We start from the raw sequence: 22055 nt of genomic DNA, 5'->3' as shown, positions 1-22055 counted from the left end.
AGTAATATATTCTCAGGTGGCAGAAATGAAAAGCTGAAGCTGGAATTTTTGCTTTTTTTTTTTTTTTTTTTTTTAAATGGAGGGGTAGAACCTCTAGAAGCTGAGTCATCATATAGGCTGTCTCACTGCACATCAATGAGACTTAGTCTTTTAAGTTCTATAGGTGATTCAAATGTTTTCATGCTCTGGCATAATTTCAGTTTTGATACAGTTAAATAAGATCAGAACATTTTAGTGAACATTGTCCTATTTGAGCTATTTTAAAGTGGCAAAAACTTACATTGTAGCGTGAGCTACTTTCCTTATTCCTAGTGATCTTCCTTGCAATGTTCATGACAAAATTTGTCACCAGAAAACTAGGCTGAGCAAACATTTCCACATATCATATATTGGTTTTGCTGCAGTATATTCTTATCACTGAAAGGGGCTGCCTGTACCTCTGTAAGGTGCCTGAGCAGTTCATGGAGATATACAGAATTCTGATGTGAACTGTGGTTGTAGTATGAAATGGAAGCAGTCCCAGTTCTGCAGGATCTGACGACTGATTACTGTATTTGAATATGTATTCCCTTGCATATCAGCATTAAGAAGTGAAAAAACAAAAGTACTGCTCTGTTAAGTCTCATTTCAGGTTACTTACAGCTTTTGCTTGTCACTGTAGAGCATATACCTTTTGCAAGCTTTCAATATTTTTTTTTCTTTACAAGTAATCATTGCAGGTTATCTGAGGCAAAAGAGTTGGTTTTGGGGGAGTATAAAATCTTTCACATTATTTAATTACTTTGACTAAGTCAATTGTTCAATTGTTCAATGTTAGTATGGGGGGGGAAAAGCAAAGATCGAGCATAAAAATATTCATCACTACAAACTTGTCTTTCTGAGCATTGAGAGCTGTTACTTCAGCTTCAGCGCATATTCATTTTCTAGCTGTAGTATTTATGAAGTAGTATATAATTTATGACTTTGAAACCAGTATTTGGGAAAGAAATAGCAGTTACAGAAGATTGAGTAATCATTTTGAGATGTTATTGTGTTCTTACAGTAGTTTGATCCCTTCCTTGCATTAGTCTGAATTAGTAAAAACACAGATAAGGTGTCAAGACTTCTGTCCCTCAAGAACTTATTCAAGTACATACTGGAAAACAGAATGAGGATCTGACACATAAGTAGCATTTTGTGTAAGTAAAAGTAATCAAATCACTGTGTATATATGAGCCCTAAATCATACTGCTAGTTTCAGTGAAGTGGCGCACTCTTAACATCATAACCTTGTGTTTGGATTAGAACTAGTGCAACATACATCCAAAAAATGGAATCTTGCTGCTTTTGTGTCACCTTGAGTTGCCTTAATTTCCAAATTCAGAAAGGATGCTTTGAGTAGGATTTAAATTGAAATATTTATGAAAGAAATACTCTGGGAGAGATAGTTCTGTGCTTTTCAAGTGTTCCGATGCTCTTATAGGTACATTTCAGAGTACTCTTTTAGCCACGTGACTGCTGATAGAGTGTATTGTCATGCCTAGTCAGGAAAGTCAGCTGCAACTCTGCCATCACTCTTACCATTAAGATGATCTTGTATTCTATCTGTTGCAAAGTATAGACCAGCCTTTACTTATCTAGGCAGGAGTTAGTAGGAAGGTGGGATCTGAAGGACTGACATCTTCATGTTACAGTGTGTGTATATAACAGAATCATGGAATGATTAAGCTTGGATGGGACTTCTGGAGGTCATTTTAACCCACTCCCCTCCTCAAGCAGTGTGACTTGGAGCAGGCTGCATCTGTGTCTAGATGACTTTTTAATATTTTCAAGGAGGGAGAATCCACAACCTCCCTGGGCAGCCTGTGCCAGTGCTCAGTCACCCTCACAGTAATAAAAAATGTTTCCTGATGTTCAGAGGGAACCTTCCGTGTTTCAGTTCGTCTTAATTGCCTCTGGTCCTGTTACTAGGCACCACTGAAAAGAGCCTGGCTCCCCCTTCTTTGTACCCTCCCTTCAGGTATTTATATACATTGATAAGCCCCCCTTCCCCCTGAGCTTTCTCTTCTCCAGACTGAAGAGCCACAGCTCTCTAAGCCTTTTTTCATATGAAAGATAGTCCAGTCCCTTATTCATCCTAGTGGTCATTTATTGTACTGTCTCCAGTAGCTCCATATCTCTCCTGTTCTGGGGAGCCCTGAACTGGATGCAGTACTGTATGTGTAGCCTCACCAGTGCTGAACAGAGGGTAAGGATTGCTTCCCTCGACCTGCTGGCAACACTCCCTCTCATGCCGCACAGGATGCCGCTGGCCTTCTTTCCAGCAAGGGCACGTTGTTGGCTCTTGTTCAACTTGGTGTCCCCCCAGGTCCTTTTCTGTGAAGCTGATTTCCAGCTGGGTGGCCCCCAGCATGTACTGGTGCCTGGGGTTGTTCCTTCCCAGGTGCAGGACTTTGTACTTCCAAGTCTTTGTTGAAGCCTTTGATGAAGTTCCTGTCAGCTCATTCTTTCAGCCTGTTGAGGACCCTCTGGATGGCAGCACAGCCCTTTGGCATGCCAGTTCCTCCTCCTAGTTCTGTATCATCAGCAAACTTGTTGAAGGTACACTCTGCCCCATCATCCAGATCATTAATGAAGATTTTGAACAGGATATGGCCTAGTATCAGTCGCTGGGGTACACTGCTAGTTACTGGCCTTCATTTCATCCTGGGCTCAGCCTTATGTGTTACTCTGAGCTGGTGGTAAGATGGCTGAGCATGTGGTTTAACTAATTGTGACTTTATTGTGTCTGAGAGTGTGGCAGTTCTGAACCACTGAGTACTTAAGTTTGTACATACATTCCTTTTTAAAATTATGCTGAATGATTGTTCAAATATATGATACCTTTAATACTACCGTTAATACTACCTTTAACACTACTTACTGCCATATATACTAGCATTTGTACCAATAAGAATATTAAACATCAAGAAATCTAGAAGTAGATAAGAGATCAAGATCAGGTATTTACAGAGGCTTGATGGTATAGTGGGAGAAGTACTGGCTAGTTCAATATAGGCAGTCAGCTACTGAGAGACCTTCTTTGCTCTTTAACAAGATTTCTTTGTGAACATGGTCAGTTCATATAATCCACTTCTAGCCCAGCTTTCTTCCTTCTCAAAAGGAAAAGTTTAATTAAGGAATTAGGTTTGCAACGTGCTTTTCACAAAAATGGATTGAAAGTACAAAGCCTTACTGTAAATGTGGCCTGATTCCAAACCTGTGCTCAGAACCAGTGACAGTTTTCACTTCCACTAGTAACTCCTGAAGATGGTTCTGTGGTTATCCTGGGCAGGTCATCACTGCAAGTGAGAGGATAGTGTCATAATGTTCTGAAGAGAAAAGAAATTGATTGCCTTATTTTACAAAAGCTGGAATAGAGGATTTGACGATCCTTCTAATATGTTTTACTAGCATACAAAAAAGAAAATAAAATTTTAAAGATTCATATAAGTTACATTTTTAAAAAAATTTAAAAAAAAAACTTATTTGGTTTCTGAGAACTCTTCAGTAATTTAAAAGACATTACCTAATTTATGTAATTAGAATCAAGTAATTAAAAATAGATCCATATAGAAACATAAATCTTGCCACTAATAAAATTGGTGATCTTGCTGTCTGTAAATTAGTAGCAGATACTGTCTCTGTATCACCTGTATCAACTGCTGACTGTCAGTCTGAATAGAACAGTAGTTACTTGATCAAAGATGTAGGTTAGATTATAATGGCTGACTTTGTTTCTTTTATCATTGTATGTTTCAGGCTAACCGTGATGCTGTACTGAGCAGAATACCAGAACACAAAAATGATCGAATCATCAGTTTGCAAAGTGCATCTGTAGTCTATGATTTACTTACTATAGCCTTGGGAAGAAGAGGCCAATATGAAATGCTCTCAGAGGTTTGTCAGTAATAGTGAATATTCAACTGTGTCTTCATTGCTTGTTTCTGTTAATTATGTTAATTGTGGTAGTCCTTGAGGGCTAAACAAATATAGGACACTGTCATTCTGACTACTGTATAAATACAGTAGGTAGTTTCCACCCCAGAAATTTTACTGTCTAAATTTATACAAGTGACCACTTGAGGTGGTCAAGCACAGAAAATGGGTGAAAGGTGTGGTAAATGTTTAATGGTACAGAAATACACATGGGTTTTAAGCAGGGAGGCATGGGTCAGCTTAAAAGCATACACGTTAAATGGAGGCCGCAGTAAGGAATGGCAAAAGATAAAAGCTGTTGTGGATATAAAAGATAGTTATAAATACCTAGAAAAAGGATTTATGATATCTTCTTTCAAAAGAAGACTTTCTTTTACACCTTGTAATGTTTGGAGTGCTCCGAAGTCCTCATAGTTTGTAAAATGGCTTTGAAGTTAATAAAACAGAAATGTATTACTTTTTCAGGTCTGTAGGAAAGTATATTCTCTGTCTCAAATGTCTTGTGTTTGATTATGCAACTTGCATGTGTTTTGTTAGATTGTGGTGACTTCTTCAGAAAATGTTCAGGTATTGTTAAGTTCTGTACCTGAGAAACAACTACAGCTCTTTAGGCAGAGCAGATCTTTCTGCTGCTCAAAACAGTGTTCACCCAGCAGCAGGATGCTGTTGCAAACCATGATTTCCTTCTGGATACCAAGAATTATACTTGAGCATGTATGGTAGGAAGGCATATCCAGGCGTTGATTTGCTGAGAAATGGTTTCTCTTTACCATAACAGAGGACTTTTATTAAGGTAAAAATCAAAAAAAGCCCCAGTTCTTCTCTGGTATATGTTGATAGTCACCCTTTAATCTGCATCTCCTGTGCTCTTAAGCTCTGAATAGCTGCAAGTTGTGCATACAAGTCAGTTTTAATCAGTACAATAGAAAGTCTTTCACAAAACTAAGGAGTATGAAAGCTCATATAGGACTGTAACCCTACAACATAATCTAATCAGGAATATTTCAATTTACTTGCCACTGCAGACACAGGAGTTTTAGGAGGTTACACCAAAGTTGCAAAGATGACTCTCCATGTATTTTAGTCTAGAACTTTTAAAATTATAAACATCAGCAAGTATTGTAAAAAAAAAAACCCCAACCCACTTGAAAAGGTAACTTTCTTGATTTCTTTTTTTCTTTAAGCATCTGGCAACCTTTTTTTTTTTATATACTAGCCTAGCAACTAGGCAGGGGTAGTGTAGCCCTGGGTTCCAGTTCTGATTCTTTTATTTTGTCTGTGGTGTTGTGATGGTTTTTTTTTTTGTCTTTTTTAGAATGTTAACCCACCATTATATTAATGGGAACATCACAGGTTCCTGGGACTCCTCCGCTCTCTCCTTTGGGACACTTTGTTTAGTATTTATGTCACAACAGATGCAGCTTCTTGTTTGCATTTCTTCTTGCCTTTCTTAATTGAGAAGTTTTTTGGCTTCACCAGGAAAGCCAGAGGTATCTCTGTTCTTAGCCATGTATCTTTTAGTCTAGGACATTACCATGAAGGTTAGAAGGGAAGTCTTACAGTCCCCTTACAAGGAGAAGAGCACAGAGCTTTCTTTTCTCACTGCTTGTGTGATGGGTTTAGCCCCTGTAGCTGAAAGATGAGTATCACTGCCTGTTCCTTTTCCTTCTGTGTTTTGAGCACAGTTGAATGATCTAACTAATGGAAGATGTTTTAACTCGACTTGGGTCTTTGATTTCAGTGCCTTTTAGAAGTTGCTTGTGCTAGTGGTGATCTTGGTTACAGACAAAAGCAGAGCCACCAGTATCTGGAAAGTTAAAGAGCTTCCATGTTTGACCAGCTTCTTAGTTGAGGATTTTTAGCTACTGCCTTGGGCTTTGACACATGAAGTCTACCTAAGGCTTGTTTTAAGGTCTTTTCTTGTTCTTTTTTTTTTTAATCTGGATCTAGCATCTTTGCAGTTATATTCCATCAGAATCATACATATATGATATTGAAATGTTCTCTTTGAAAAATAGAAAATTATTCTTATCTGTTTAAAAAAATAATTTTCATTACAGGATAATTAAAATTTATTTATTACATCATATCCTTGACGTATCTATTCTGAACATGAGAAAAATCATCTTATGAAGACCTGGTAAAATAGACAATACTTATTTTAACATACAGATGCACTACATATATAGCTACAGAAGGAGCTTATCAGGAAATGGTTAGAACATCTGTGATTTGTTCCAGTTCTTGTCATCCACATCACAGTGGAAAACATAGACTTAAAGAAGCTCTTACAGTTTAGTGAGTGGTTAGAGGGTATCTGCCCTCAAATCCTGCGGCCTGCAGTCTGAGACTTTTAAAATATTACAATAAACACAGATTCAGAAATGTAAAAACATTCTGTTCACTTATATAATAGGCATATCATTATTTGCTTTCATTCTCTGTGAGATAACTATGACTGCTCTAGTGAAGCTGTTGTAGCTTCAAGTCAGAAAGCACCATTATTCTATCGAAAAGATATTCACCTACCAGTTCCAATATCTTGTTATCATCTTCTGTTTTAGCTATAGCTGATTACTTAGAGAGGTAGTTATAAGTGATATAAGAACATTAAATCATCAAAATCCTTCTTAAACTCTTTGGTGAGTCATGTTCTTAATTGAAAAGCCCTTATTTCTTTATGGAGTTTGTATACAATGGGCTTTCAATTTCTTACGGCTTCTTCAACTAGATCAAATAACTTTCTACCGTCATAATTATTTTCTAAACAAAAGTACTCTGACTGTCATCAAGTTGTTTTTTAAGCTTTATAGGATATGCTGTATTGAGCTTATCAATGTCCTATCAGGAGAGATGTTTTCCAGACCTGAAATTTTCACAGATCTTTCAACTCTCTTCTTCAAGCATATTCTTTTTAGGAGGAGACCATAGTGCTAAGCAACAAAATTCAGTAATGTGTTCAACATTAGCTGTCCATATAGTCATTTGTGATTGTTTGCAAGGCAATATCAACAGTTTTATTTCTGCCTTTCAGGAGAGGGATTGTACTGAATGTGTTTTTAGTTAGTCAGTTGCCATTATCCTGAATATTATTCTAACTTGCAGTTTTCCAGGGTACTATTGCTTGTTATGTATTTCTCATTGATTTCTTGATGGAGCCTGTTGCCCTTTGAAATGACTTGTTGTTACTTGGTTCAGAAGAACCCAGTTTGAGGTGTTTGGGTTGTTGCATGGGTTACATACACATACGTGCATATATAACCCTTACCCCCACACATGCTAACCACCGATTTTGTGATCTTATGAAGAGAAAAAGTCATGTAACTTGTCACATTTCATACTGAAGCCAAATAAATAGAACTTAAGGAAAAAGAATGGTGTCACATCCTGCTCAGATGAGGGAGGCAAATGACTTAGATTCATAAATCTTCAGAGGAGTGGACAGCGGTGAGACAAGTCTCAAAGTCAGACATTTATTGACATCCACAATGTGCTAATTGGATACAAGATAATTGGCAAAGTATATAACGAGTTATGGTAAGCGATGTAGTTTGCCTTGTGTTACTAATTGTGGTGAGGGAAAAGGGGAAAAAGAAAGAAAGGGAGACAGAGACAATAGAGAAATAGACATCACCGGTCCAGGTTCCTGTGTTGGTCTCATCAGAGTTCATCAGGGATGCATCTGTCGTCTTCACTTCCTCATGTCTTCTTTTTTCTTTCTCTGTTTCACTCCTCACCGCTCCCTCAATTTATACACACTTTCCTTGGGTCCATCCCCTAGGTCGACCCACATACCTATGTATTCTGTGTATGGGGAGAGGTAAGGTGCTTCATGGGATGATGTAATTAGCATGATCTTCTTAATCTTTATTAGCATGTTCGGAGTGCCAACTTTAATATGCATTTTGCAGATAATGAAGCAACAGTCATTCACCAGACAGATGGCCCTTGAAACTTTACAGGATGCCCCAGAGCAGAACCATCCTGCCTTCACAGGGCTCCCTCCTCCAGCCCATCCTGTGCTATCCAGGCAGCCTTATCAGCTCCAAACTCCACACTATCCACCCCATGACTATAGTTTCACTACTTGTGAGTGTTTGAGACATTCCTCGGCTTGGAGGGCCTCTGCTCCCTCCACACACCCCCACCCCCCAACCCCCCCCGCCCGCTCCCCCTTCTCTCTCAGGCTGTTTTTTCTCACAGGCCTGTTTCTCCCAGGCCCTGTGTTGGGGAGTTACAAGTCGTCCCTCACAAATGATAAATAGATCTTTAGTACCTTGAAACTCAAGGATTTAGGATAATATACAGTTGTGTCCCTGTAATTACAAAATTATAAAACCCTAAAGTATCAACTTCTCCAACGTCTTTATTTTCTGCCAGTTAGAGTTGGCAATTAATTTTTAATAAAGCAAGGCCTAGAAAATAAGATTTTTATAATTGTGAACAAGTACCTCTATATAATTATTGCTCATGCATATGTGTATAAATATGTAAAAATGGGAGAAGAAAGTATGATTAGACATCCTAAAAAGTTATAAACTTATTTTGACTTTTAAGTTTCTATGCACCGCTTATTTTATGTAAATCTCTGGGATTATATGGCTGGTGTAGTTCTGGAAGAAGTGCTGAAATTACTTAAATCATATGTAAAATACTGCTATCAGAACAGGTAGAGTGAGTTGTATTAGAAAGTATACTTGAAAAGATAAGCCTGAATTCATTCTCCTTCATTTATAGGCACTCAGTTTAGCACCATAGTTGTACTAATTAGTGGAGAGAGAGGGATTTAACAACTTATGTTTTCTGCCAAGTTCATGGAGGGAGATGGAGGAGTGTGCCTTACCTAGGCATCTCTGCAGAGTATTCAGAGTAATAGGAGAAGACATCACATATAACTTACTTGTTTCTTGCTGTGATCTTTTTGCTTCCACTGATGAAAAGAAAGTCCAATAGGAAAATAAATCCTGTGTTGGTTTTCTTAATAGACATTTAATTAATTTACTATACATATAATCTGGTTATGAACTTTAAACAACAGTATTAGAAAGAATTTGGTTTTAGAAACTTCATTCCTTTATAATCATTTAATAAAAATTCTGTTTAGTAATAGTCTTGATACTGGACATTGTGTAGTAGAAAAAAGTTCTAGCACATACTACTTATATGTAGCAAATGATGCACTTACTGTATTTGTTTTGTTTCATCCTCAGTCCTGTTCTTTGCTTCAGGTTCTGGCTTTGCTACATGCCTGGCTGTGCTTTCTGTAACGTTAAGACTGAGTTTGAATGTGAAAAATAATTCATGCTATTAAAGTTTAGCATATACATTGTAGCTATCAGAGCAGAAAAGCTGCTTCACGTAATTGGACTCTGCAGACTAGAAAATGAATTACTAAATCAGTTTAATCCAAGAAAGTGTTGTGCCTTTTGACTCTCTGGAGCTGGCTTGATTAATAAAAATGAGCACAGCAAAATGAAATGATTCTTATTGACAACAGCAGATATGAAACCTTCAAAATTAGCATATAATGCTAATTCAGTATACTTAATCTCAGTATCTTAATAATGAATTTCCTTTGGCATTCAGTTATTAAGTTGAAAATAGCAGAATATTGAGTGTGAAGTTAAAATTCTTAAGAATATCAGTGAACCTTTACCCCACACACCCCCATACCCCTCTTTTAAGTGGTACTGGTAAGTACTTATGGTGCCATTGCTTGTTAAGTATTTACAATTTAGGAAGAGTGTGTGTACAGTTTTCCTTTTCACTTAAGATTTATTTCCTGCCTTCTGCAACTGATACCTTCAGTAAGCTGATATTTATCATTCCTTCTTTCAGACTAAATAGGACGGTACCAGCAGGCATATTTAAACAAACATGATAAATGGGAAATCAGTTTTCTGTTCAATTCTTTTTTTCATATAGAATCTGGCAGCTGTTTTCACTTATTTGAATGGTATAATTTTTTTAATTACATGTATTTTAGTTTTGAGACTATAAGAAAATTTCTATACTAGTATATCTCAATAGTTGAAGAATGTGCTTTTAAATAACAATTTTCTCCCCAAAATTAGTGTTTAGAAAGAGCCATGAAGTTTGCGTTTGAAGAGTTCCATCTCTGGTATCAATTTGCATTGTCCTTGATGGCAGCAGGAAAAGTAAGTCTTAATTTTTTGGTGTAATTCTTCTATTGATGGCTTTTGATAACAGCATTTGGCACTTCCATGGTTTTCATCTGTACTGTTTTTGAAAATAATTCTAATTCTTAAATTAGCTAAGTACAGTGTACTCTTGAATTTATGCCCGATGCTGTAAAAAGAATTTTGTTATTTCAATAGCTTTTAACTCTGAAAGACTGAAAATTCATGATGATAAATATCTTGCCAACAAGCTTAAGCTAAGCTAACTGAATGTAAGTGGCAAATTATACCAGATCATATTATCCAGTAAAAACTTCTTTGAATGCTGTTTTGGTGAATGAATTTTACACTTAGGTACAAATTAACACTGATTCATAATGCTCTTGTTTTTTTTTTTTCCTTGGGAATTTCTGAATGTGTCTTTTTTTTTTAATATTACTGTCTTTGAGACTGTGTATTCTGTGCAATTAAAATGAGATAGATGTATTTTTTTTAAATTTTATATAACGTAGGAATTTATGTTATCAGATGCAGTCTTCTATTTTCAGGGATTTTTTGCTTTTCCCTGCCATGTTATGGAAAATAAATTACATTCATTATGTAATGTAAATAATGCTAATTTTCTAAAAGATCATTCTCAATGGGGGTAATTTGCTTATCTTTAGTATGGGGGAAAGGAATAATTAGTATTTTCTTTAGAAAATATTTTTAGAGGCACATTGGTTCTGAAGAGACTTGTTTCTTCTTCCCATTCTCTGTTTACTTTGAGTTATCTTTTAAACTGTGATTGGATGGAAGCAAATAAATTAAAAAAAGAAAAGCAGAGACAGTCTGTTACACAATCTTATATCAGAGCTATTTGTAAGTGCTGTAGTAACTCCCAAAGAACTGTAAAACACTACTTGATCTGAAGACTGTCCTGTTCCTGTTCTTTCATTTCTATGGATAAAATGTTGTGAGTTTACAGGGCTAGCAAAGTTTTAAATACATCTCAAAACTGTTCTCTGAATCGTTAGAAACCATTAGAATTACGTTCTGGGCAGATGTTTCACTGGGGACACTTAATGTTATTTAATCCCTATGAACTATTAACAGCAGTGCCTAAAGTCTTGTGTTTCACTTGCATGAGGAGTTGTGACAAATTGTCAACAAGGTGTTCAGTAGTGTCTCCTTCACATGGGAAAAACAAAGTGAATTATAGGAATAGGAATCTTCTATCTGTGAAACATATTAATGTTTTTAGTAATTTCAATGGAAAATGTTTTTAACAGTCTGCTCGAGCTGTAAAAGTCTTGAAGGAATGTATACGTTTGAAACCAGATGATGCAACTATTCCACTCCTTGCTGCAAAGCTCTGTATGGGATCTCTCCACTGGGTAAGCTTTGCCACTCTTACGTCTTTGCAGCAAGAGCTGTGCTAAAATGCAACAAAATTTGGTTTTGCATGTAGCAAATACTTTTGCACAGAGACTACATGCTCTTGCTCATCTGTAAAAATACAGCACAGATACGTGTATGCACATGTACATCCTTGTTTGCATTGCTAGTTTAAAATATTTAACAGCAATGCTTATGTTTTTCAGAGTAGCATATCTTGATACTGATCTAAGACACAGCTAAAATGTATTAGGAATTGAAACACTGCTAGCATACAAAGATTAAAAATGCAATTTAGACTTCTGTTTGTGCAAGAGGAAAATAACTTCTTTTGGAAGATAAAGAGACAAATCTCTTACATACAAGAGACTCTTCTGGTTGAAGCCATGTTTGCAGTCAGCTGGGGTTTATGAATTCCTAGTAGAGATAGTGTCTTTCTAAAAAGTATTACTAGAACTGTTTTTTAGATAACCTTGAAACTGGCATATCTTTACAAAAAACATTAGGGTGATCAAAGATCATCATGTGGTTTTCAAGATACACATAATTTTTAGAAAAATTAGTATATTTTAAAAAGGATGAAAAGAGGAGGGAAAGGTCACAATCAGAAATTGGGAAAATAGTAAAGTAGCAGAAACATGACTTGTTGAGGCTGACAAAAATACAGTCTTAATTAACATAGATCTTAGTTCTGTAAATTGTTCCTTATGGATTGACTCCATGTGGAGTAGCTTACTGTACTTAGCATTTACATTTACTGGAATGGATTCAAATGTTACGTTTTTCTTTCTAGATTGTTAAATAGTGTGGTAGCATGGGTGTGCAGCTAAACCTTGATCTTTTACATGTTTATTTATGAGTTCGCATACATTCAGCAGTACTGTATGTAATGCAGAGTTCTGCATGGCTATCTTTTTTTTTTTGCTGGGTTGGAGCTATAGTTCTTGTAATGGATTTTCCTAAAGAAATGGTTCATGGGGCAAGAACTCTATTTAAGAAATGCAAAAACAGTAGAAGGCATATATGGACCAAAAAAGTTTTGGGTTTTTTTTTATTAAATTAAAAAAAAAGAAAAAAGGCCAAAACCACAGTAAGTTTAGAATGATCTGTATGTTATGTGCCAGAGTTTTTCTCAACCATACGAATGGGTGTTTCAGCTTAAAAACTGTATTCTTTACTCAGTATTTAGAAGCAAAACTAAGTCTAATGAAAAACAAAATACTCCTTAATAGCAATAATGCTGAGATTTCAATAGGCTCAGTGTGCATAATACACATGATGTGTGTTCTTCTCATTATAATATAAGATTTAGCTAGTTTTAGACTTGCACAGATGTTTTATAATATTTTCAGTTGGAAGAAGCCGAAAGATTTGCCAGAACAGTTGTTGATCTTGGGGACAAAACATCAGAGTTCAAGGCAAAAGGCTACTTGGCACTGGGATTGACTTACAGTCTGCAGGCTACTGATGGTAAGATCAGAATAAACATTGACATTTGGAAATTCCCATATTGCTTAAAAAAAGGATACCTGGCATAATGCTAGATTTAAAACAAAAACTTCTGTGTGCAACCATTTTTTCAGTCAATATATTAAAACTTCTTCAGTGAGCATGTGGAATGAAATGTCTTGATCTTGCATATCACTAATTAAATATATCCTTTTTAGCATCTTTGCGAGGGATGCAAGAGGTCTTGCAGAGAAAGGCTCTTCTTGCATTTCAGAGGTGAGTGGGTGTTAATCTTCTAATTTCATTCTGTTATATGTAGTGAAAAGCCTCTTTAATACATGATAAAAGGACTTGTAAAAGATTGTGTAATGAGGATTTCACCTCTGGGAGTCTCCCTTCATGAGTACAGAATGTATTTCTTTAGCATTTACTTCATAATTTTCTGTCAGAAATATCTAAATTAATTTCTAAGGATTTCATTTTATTTCATTTTAAAGACATTTTTGCGGCGCTCTGGTACAAAATATTTGGTCAAAGGAGTATTTGTTCTGATCTAGAAGGGAAAGTCATATGATGCAAGGTTTCAAGTTCAATGTGATAGTGTTTCTAGAAGACTTGGTCACTGATCAGATTGTAGAGCAGGCTTTTGCAATTACCTTTGTAGAGGCAGAACAGTAATTGAGGCCCTGCTGCTGTGGATGAGGAGAAAAAAAATACTGGTAGTAATATAGGGGCAAAGAAAAAATTCTTTGTGGAGATTTAATAGCACAGGCAGTGACAATGCAAATGCCCCTTTTTCCAAGTGCCTTACACAAAAGTAGAACTGTTGGGGATGACAGTAATTCGTTCTTAAGGGTCTGGCTCTGGAAATAAAACAACAATAAACAGGTGAATAAGAACATCTCTACCCTAATTATAGTAGAAACAAATTTTTTTGGCAAAGGTGACAGAAGTGCTGCAGCATCTAAATATGTCTCTTTATATACCTTTGAAAACCCTGCTTTAATGAGATAGGCCTAAATGCTTCAGGGGAAACTGTTTTGTGCATTTGTATGAATACGAAGTCTTGGATTTTTGCTGGTTATCTTATATCTGAGGGGATTGGGTTGAAAAAGTGTTTTGCAGGTAACTTTAAAGTGAGGATGGCATGTATTAGTCCTTCCTCTTCCTGTCTTAACAATTGCTCTGTATATAAAATATGTCTTAACATATCTTTGCTCTTCCTGTTCTTTAGTGGTTTTAATAGTTTTTTTATTATTTCATCATTCTTTCTCCATGCTGAAACTGAACTTTCTACCTCCTGGTTTATACCTCAGTTCCTCACCTATCCCTCATCACTGACTTAATCACCACTGTTTCAAAAATACTGTGCTAACCATTTTTGCCATTTCTACCCATTCACTGATTTTGAGGGTTCTGATAGTGAATTTCTTTTTTTCTGCTGGTTCTTTGAAACAGCAAGGGATGAAATGAACCATTACCCGAAGTTAATCCATTCCAGTTCAGTGCTTGCTGACTCTACCTCCAGTTTAGTATAGCAGTTCCCAAAATTGAGTCATTCCCCGCTGTCAATCTGTCTGGAAAATTTCCATTTTCTGAGGGTTGAGGTTGTGCAGTGTTTTGACCACCCATAAATATGAGGATGCTTTTCTAGGTAGCATACTGCTTATTGTGGTAATATTTTATTAGGTTGCTATAGAAAAAGAATAAGTAGTTTGAGTTAAAAGAGAATAACCAATACACAGTAGGTTAGGAGAACTATTTTTAGTTCATCGCTGTGAAATTATTCTTTCATGCTCTCTATTCATAAATTGTTGTTCGGTTGTGTGTTATGTTGTCTTTCTCCCAGGAAGTTTTCTGTTTAATTCTGTACAGCTGGACCATAAATCTCTTGATACCTTAAATGTCCAGTTTCAAAGACTTCCTAGCAGTGAATAGTGCCAGCTGAAGTCTGAAAAAAATCTGGCATCCCTTCAGTGAACCATTACAGATGTCCCTTAGCTATATAGGTTGAGTGGAACTTCAGTTTTGGAGCTTAGAAGTGTTTGTGCTAACTGGCAAAATATAAATTTGTACACAGAAAGTTTTGGGAACATGAGGAATAATTGCATCTGCATTCTATGCATCTTTTTGATGCTTTGTGGTTTTTCTGTTTGTGGTTTGTTTTTTTTTTCTTTCCAGTTCATAGAACCTCCTGGAAACAATGTTTGTCTTAAGTGCATGTTCCAGGGTATTGATGTTAAATTATATATTCATCCTTTCTGTTAGCCTTCTCTGAACAAACTTGTACATAGGCTTTTAATTAAAGTATGTTTTGGGGAGGTTTTAGTAATGTGCAGGTATATGCTTTGAAAACTCTAGTGAATTGCTGATATTGCTGATATGAGTAGCTCAGACTCCATGCAGAATCTTGAGAAAAATGGTTTGGCCCTCAAAAAGAACAGACTTTCTGCATCCCAGAAATCTCACAGCTACCTTATAAGAGAAGGAAAAAAAGTATGTTTTGCAAGGTGATTGTTTTGTATATTAAAATGTTTCCCTACTTGTTTTCATAGAGAGGCTCACACCTGATAGATCAGCTGTACTGGAAATACACTTTGATAACATTGCTGGTTCCTTGTTGATAACATAGGTATAGGATGTTACTGAAAATTTGTTACCACAGAGGATAGATGCTCAGTATACCAGAGTCATGCTCTCTTCCCACATCTTAAAAATAAATGTCTTTCAGGAGGTGGAAGTTCTCCATTCATCTTCTACACAGTTTATAAAGTGAGAAACTGTACTGGACTCAGTATTTTGATGTGCCAAAATGTTTTGGTTTGATTTTTTGAGGGTTTTTTAACGACTCACCTAGAAAACCAATTCCTGAAGAAATGGAGGTCCTAAAAAAATACTGTTACGTTTTGGACCCTTGCCTATGCCAGTTTTCAAGGCTACTGGTTTGTAATGGTGGCCGTTCAAGAAGGTGCTTGTTGCTGTCTTTGCGCAGTGCTGAAGGGGTGTTTGTTTCACTTCTTTTATTTCATTGTGGAAGACTTTCAGTGCTTTTCCTGTCCTTGATGTGAATTAAGTTTCACATAGCTCACCAAATGGTTGGTAGATGGTAACAGCTTTATTATTTCACTAGCTGAAGCTTGGGTGACTGAACAAGTACTCTACAAGTTAAAATCTCTTGTTCTCACTTAGTCTTGCTTAATTTGTAAACTTATTTTAAACTTAATTTTAAAAAGAACTGGTCCTGGGCCCTGTGAGGCTTTGTATTTGTCTCTAATCTCCAATTTAGAGGTAAAATTAACAAAATATGAAACTGTCCCCTAATAACGTAAACTACTTTGATAAGTGTTAGGTGTAGCTGCTAAACTGATGGAGCTGTCTCTTTGGACTTGGGAAAACAAATGCACAAGTCCGAAACAGAAGGTTCCCTTTGTGGTTGTAATGGCTTAAAGGTCATTTTTGTTCCTCCCTCCTCATGGAGACAACTCATTAGATGTTCTTTAGAGGATTATTACCTAGTTCTAAATAAGCCTCTATTAAAAGAATACAAATAGAAATAAAAAAATAGCTCCAGGCTTGCTTCCCAGTATTTACTGCACATCATTCTGGGGTACAGCCATAATTGTTTTTTGTCTTTACGCTCAAGCACCTTCCCCCCCCCCCCAATCTCTTTATCTTGCAGCAAAAACTTGTTTTACAGGGAAAATAGTAGTGTGTATTACAAGAACATCTTCTCTCGGGTAAGTGTCAAAATGAGTAAGACAAATGTGTGCATTTGACACTAATAACAAAATTAAAACAAAAAAGGTGAGGAAAAGTTATTTCTTTGTTCTAGTAATTGCGGTTACTTGCAACAGCAGTAGTTACAAATATTTTGAGAGTGACTAATCACAAAACACTGCTGCTATGGGGCAGCTCAACATTTTTGTGGACAAAAGTTATATTTATATCAAGATCATCAGCATAAACTACTTCATCTGAACTTCAAACATAGGTTCATGATGACATAGAGCTTATACTGCCTTTTACTATAACGCTATGATAAAGAAGCTGTCCAGCCTAGATTTCTTCTACATTGCTACATAGCAAGGTGCTCTGCTAACTTAATCTCAAAGCAACTCAAAGCCAAGAAGTAACTGGCTTGCTAGGAGGCTTAGTGTGCTGGACTGAAAATACGCTTAAACTTTGGGAGCCTGAGGAATAAACTAATCTACTTTGCTGTTACTCTTCCTCTTCGAGTTCTGTGTTTCAGAACCATCCTGGTCAGGGTCTGCGCAACTGCTTGGGTGCTTCTCATGCAGATGACATAATTCTCTTTGAAGGGATGTTGTTTTGGGGAATTTTTTGTTGGTGGTTTTTTTTTTTTCCTTTTTCCGTAAGAAAACTCTGCTTAATGTATTTTTATTATAACTGTTCTTAGGTAATTACATCTAGTGTTTGAGTATATTTTAATTGAAGAATCATTTTGTATTGCTCATTTTAAAGGTTTATACTGAAATAATTGAATTCTATCAAAAATTACTCTTTAATGGCCCAAAGTGCTTCCTTTAAATCAAGGATGACCGAAAAGTATGAGAAGAGTCATTGGAATGAACACCACTTATATCAAAATATGAGCATATGTGTAGTGAAGAGATGGAATACAGACACATGAATATATATGTGCTTATGTGTATGTCTAACATGTATTAACAGAGGGAAAATTCACTGGGTTTTTGTTTTGTTTCTTTTTTTTTAAGGGCTCACAGTTTGTCTCCAACGGATCACCTGGCAGCATTTTACTTGGCACTGCAGCTTGCCATATCCAGACAGGTTAGTTGTATTTTAAAAGCACAGCCTCACACTGTCATATGAAGACTAACATTTGTATCTGTTGATGGATACAGATAACAATTTCTTCAATAAAAACCTGGTTTCCCTATTGCATATATGCATATATGTGGAAAAATACCCCAAAATATTCTCTCTGAACATCTTCAGTCTTGTACATTTCTTCAGAGTTCTGGCACAGTATTTCTAGCTCTGCGGTCACAAATAAGACATAAGTCATTCAATTTATTTGTTTCAGCATTTATATTGCTGGATGAAGAGGGGGGAGGTAATTTTTTACCTTGTTTTTACCCTATGACATGTAATCTCTGCTCAGACTGGTTATCTGGAGAGTGGGACTCTTGAATCTAGTCTTTAATGATCCTGACAGTGCTTAAATCTTGAGAATCCATTAAGATCCATGCCCTTTCTGAATACTGTAGGAGGTTTGGTTATAGTGAACAAAATTACAAAAATGAACAAAATTTCCAGAAAACTGGAAAATATTTTAAAGCTATAAAGAGATCAAAGCTCAGTCCAACTTGTACAGCTCTTATGTTTAGGGGATTTAGGATTCTACCATATATCACGTGAATTTAGACAATTGTGAGCTGCTTTGTATATGTCATGGTAAGCCTTTTCCTGTGTCATGTTTATTTTAGACAGTAGTTCTGGGCACAGTAATTTAGGTGACTACTTTTCATTGCTAATAATTAGCAAAGAAATTGGGCTATTTAGAGTGGAATGGATTGTCACTTTAATAGAACAAAATTATTTTCAGTAGAGGTTCTGTACTTCTGAATTCCAAACTTCTCATGTTGCTTAATTAAATTTCCTGTTTTAAACACTTAGTGTACTTATTTTGAGCAAAAGCACATGCCACTAAGGAAATCATAGAATTCTACATGAAGAAAAGTTGCAGTCTAGCTGTACATTTTAATTAAAGTATTACAATAAAAATATTTTCAAAATCATATAAAAATAGAAATAATACTTGAAAAATAATAGTAAGTGAATATTTTAAAGGTCTGAAGGGAACTGTTTTGTTAAAATTTGTATCTTATTTTCCAGGGTTAATGTATTATTTAATTTTTACTGTTCACTGTAGCACATCAGGTCCATTTTAAACTTCTGAGTAGTGTTTTACAGGAGTTTGTAGAATTCTACATGGTATCTAGGTGAATATTTTGAAAATTTTATGGACGTGCAATTGAGTAATAGGCAACACTTCTAATAGAGGTACTTTCTTTTTCTGCCTTTTTTTTTTTTTTTTTTAATCAGATACCAGAAGCTTTGGGTTATGTTCGTCAAGCTCTGCAACTACAAGGAGATGATGCCAACTCTCTTCATCTCCTTGCACTCTTGCTATCAGCCCAGAAACACTATCATGATGCTTTGAATATCATTGATATGGCCTTGAGTGAATATCCAGAAAATTTTATGTGAGTGAATGTCACGTTTGTTTTCTATGCTTTCTCTCATATTTACTTTTCGTAGATTCTCATTTCATTCATTTCAAGAGGGGATAGATTTGAAGATTGGCCTGGGTTTTTTTCCAGCAGTCTTCCCCCCCCTGCCCATTTAGTGCAAGTCTGCTTTTTTGTTAAAGGCTTGTTAAATAGTAATTAACAATTTGGTTTTGGAAGGAAGGCTAGAGCTGGATAGTTGATCTTACTCTGTTTTTTTTTCTACATACTCTTTGTTTAGATAATTTCTCCCTGTTGCATGCTTTAGAGTATTTTTATGTCTTCTGTTTTTATGCAATATTCCAAGAAGGATAAACAGGACTTTACTATCAGATAGGATAGATTTATCCCATCCTATGGATAACTCTGTGCATATTGTATGGAACTTGTTCTGAAAATATGTCATAACAGAGGATCTCCTCTTTTGCCTGTATAATAACCAATCATCTGAAGTTGTGCTGATAGATAACTGAACAGGGAAGAAGCACATTTGGTTGATGTTCTCTTGTTGTTTAAGAAAGAAAATCTTTATATTTATTTGTCGTGTTAAGTATATCTTAAAATACATTTGGATTTTATACTTTTGTATTGTGGTTTTTTCTTTTTAAATTTATTTTCTTATTAACATCTAGTTAAATATTTTACAACAAAATATCTGAGGGACACCTTCCATTAACTTCCAGTGTTCCATTCCGATGCTTTACCAACAGTCACTAAGGTTGTTATCCGTAGTATTATAAATATTCTAAATGCATATTTAGACAATTTTTTGGAGTATCTAAATCTTAACTTTTCAATGACTGGCCTGTATCATAAATTGTTACTATATCAGCACAGCAGAAGAATATTATTTCCTGAAAAATTATTACATTGAAAATAGAGATTACAGTATTTTTTCTTCCTATTCATTGATATTTTATGCCTCCTTTTGGCTGTCTTTATAAGGTAGTGTTGCCTCTTTCCTCATAAATCTGATCAGGACCTCTGTTGATATCACCTCTCCTCAGAACTACTGCACTAGCTGCCAGTTCTGTGCAACTGCTTTTGTGGCCTTTTGCTGTTTCTCACTTCATAGTTTACTCACACATGTATAACTTGTCTCTGTTCTTATTGGAGGCTTGCACACAGGCTTCACGATTTCAGAACTATCTAGCAGTTCCTCTCCCAAACCTGTCTGCTTTCCTCAGGTCTGAGGGACCTGTCAGTAAGTCATGGTTTGAGGCAATTGAAATATCAGTTACTTAATTTTACACTCTGTTACTGTTAAAAACAAGTATGTTCAAAGCACCATGATCTGTCATCTTCTGTCTGTTCTTGTTTCATCTTCTGCCACTTAGTGGCAATGTAAATGACAAAGAAGCTGCTGCTATATCTCTCAGAATAAGAATAGTCTAGAGTATTTCTGAAAATGCAGTTCTCCCTATTGTAATAAGAAAACAAAAGATCATTCAGTAAAATGTTTAAAATTATTCTTGTGAGCGTTCAAAAGGTATTTATGAGTTTTTCAAATATGGTTCATGGCCTTTCCACACTTGTTTATAACTGCACCTTATGGTTAAACACATTGCCCGAGGTATTTTAAAAAGTACTAATCTTTCTGTTAATGTATGTAGTGTATTAATCATAGGAGTCATAATAGTGGTTCTAAATTGTTAGTCCTGTTGTATAATTGGAACACCGTGATGATAGAGTGTACTGTGGTACATCAGGGAATTTGAGAGGAATATCTTGGCAGTAGGAATCGCCATCAGATGTGATATCAGTTGCTGAAGAATCTAAGGTGAAACACAGCTAGATATATCTCTAGACAGTTTTTGAGTCTCTTTAGTACTGTCAAGTTACTTCTGGTTCCCAGAGAAGTCAAGGATATGACTGAAATTCCTTGTGTGCTGTCTGCAACTGATACTGACAGCCAGACAGACACATCTGGTCAATAATATAAATTTGGATTGATTCCTTCATGCAACTGGGTTATTTTTGCAAGGATTTATCAGCAAAACTTCAAGTTTACAATCTGTTCTTGTGCACTAAATCTGGTGCTCTTGAAATGGTTGACAATGTGTATCTACATATATAAAAAACATAAAACACAAGTGATTAGTGTATCACTGATTCCATTTCCTTATTCTGCAACTTTGGTAAACAATACAATCTCATGGTACTTCTTATCAGACTGGGAAGAGATCCTTTTGTGTTCCTGCAAGGCTTGCTAATTTTTAGATATACTGAAACATTTGATTATTTGCCTATGGTACTTTATTAGCTTTTGTAAACACTTCAAATATCATAATGTTTTATGTTTTATCTTTCAGTTTTGTCTGGAATCCCAGTAAGCTAAATAGTGCAAGAGTTTTCTTGGTATTTTATGTGTTTGTGTTAGAATCCATTACCTCAGCCTTATGCAAAATGATACTTTGGTGGCTTTGCAGCACAATAAATCTCTGTACTTGAAAAATATTAAAGTAAACCATAGGGATTGATTTATGTTATTTTACATTTATTTTATTGTTATTCGCCTACCTTTGTATGCTGTAATAGCATTGCTGCACTGAGTGCTGTCCTGCCTTGTTCACAGCTCTATGTTCTTTTTGTTTTTCTTTCTTTGAAAAGAATCTAAAATTTCAGAAGTTTATAATACTACATCTTTGTAAAATGCCAGAGGTTGCAAGGAAGTTATGGAATACTCTCTGAGTCATGGCTGAGAAGTGATTACTTTCCAGCACACTTCTGTTGTAATCAATCAGAATGCTGTCTGTTATTTTTTAACATTTGAAACTGATGCATTCCTAGAAGTCATGTTCAGCATTTGAGGTGTACAGCAAGCATACCTTCTTAACTTAAATTAGTGTTAACCTTCCTG

At 35.7% G+C, this 22055-nt stretch overlaps 1 protein-coding gene across 7 annotated transcripts in view; it reads left to right on the top strand.

Annotated features, from left to right (window-relative positions):
- The window catches only part of TTC7B (tetratricopeptide repeat domain 7B), a 145598-nt gene that overhangs the window by 56942 nt on the left and 66601 nt on the right, over positions 1-22055 (top strand). For all 7 annotated transcript variants that reach the window (XM_074908539.1, XM_074908538.1, XM_074908535.1 and 4 more), the window contains 7 exons: positions 3781-3918; positions 10032-10115; positions 11369-11473; positions 12827-12944; positions 13142-13199; positions 17660-17732; positions 19011-19171. In XM_074908539.1, the coding sequence (XP_074764640.1) occupies positions 3781-3918; positions 10032-10115; positions 11369-11473; positions 12827-12944; positions 13142-13199; positions 17660-17732; positions 19011-19171 (737 nt within the window). The remainder of the gene's footprint in view (positions 1-3780; positions 3919-10031; positions 10116-11368; positions 11474-12826; positions 12945-13141; positions 13200-17659; positions 17733-19010; positions 19172-22055) is intronic.

The sequence above is a fragment of the Athene noctua genome, chromosome 6 (genome assembly GCF_965140245.1).
Source record: "Athene noctua chromosome 6, bAthNoc1.hap1.1, whole genome shotgun sequence".
Lineage (NCBI taxonomy): Eukaryota > Metazoa > Chordata > Aves > Strigiformes > Strigidae > Athene > Athene noctua.
The sequence above is the reverse complement of the archived record's forward strand: the minus strand, read 5'-3'. Positions and strand labels throughout refer to the sequence as shown.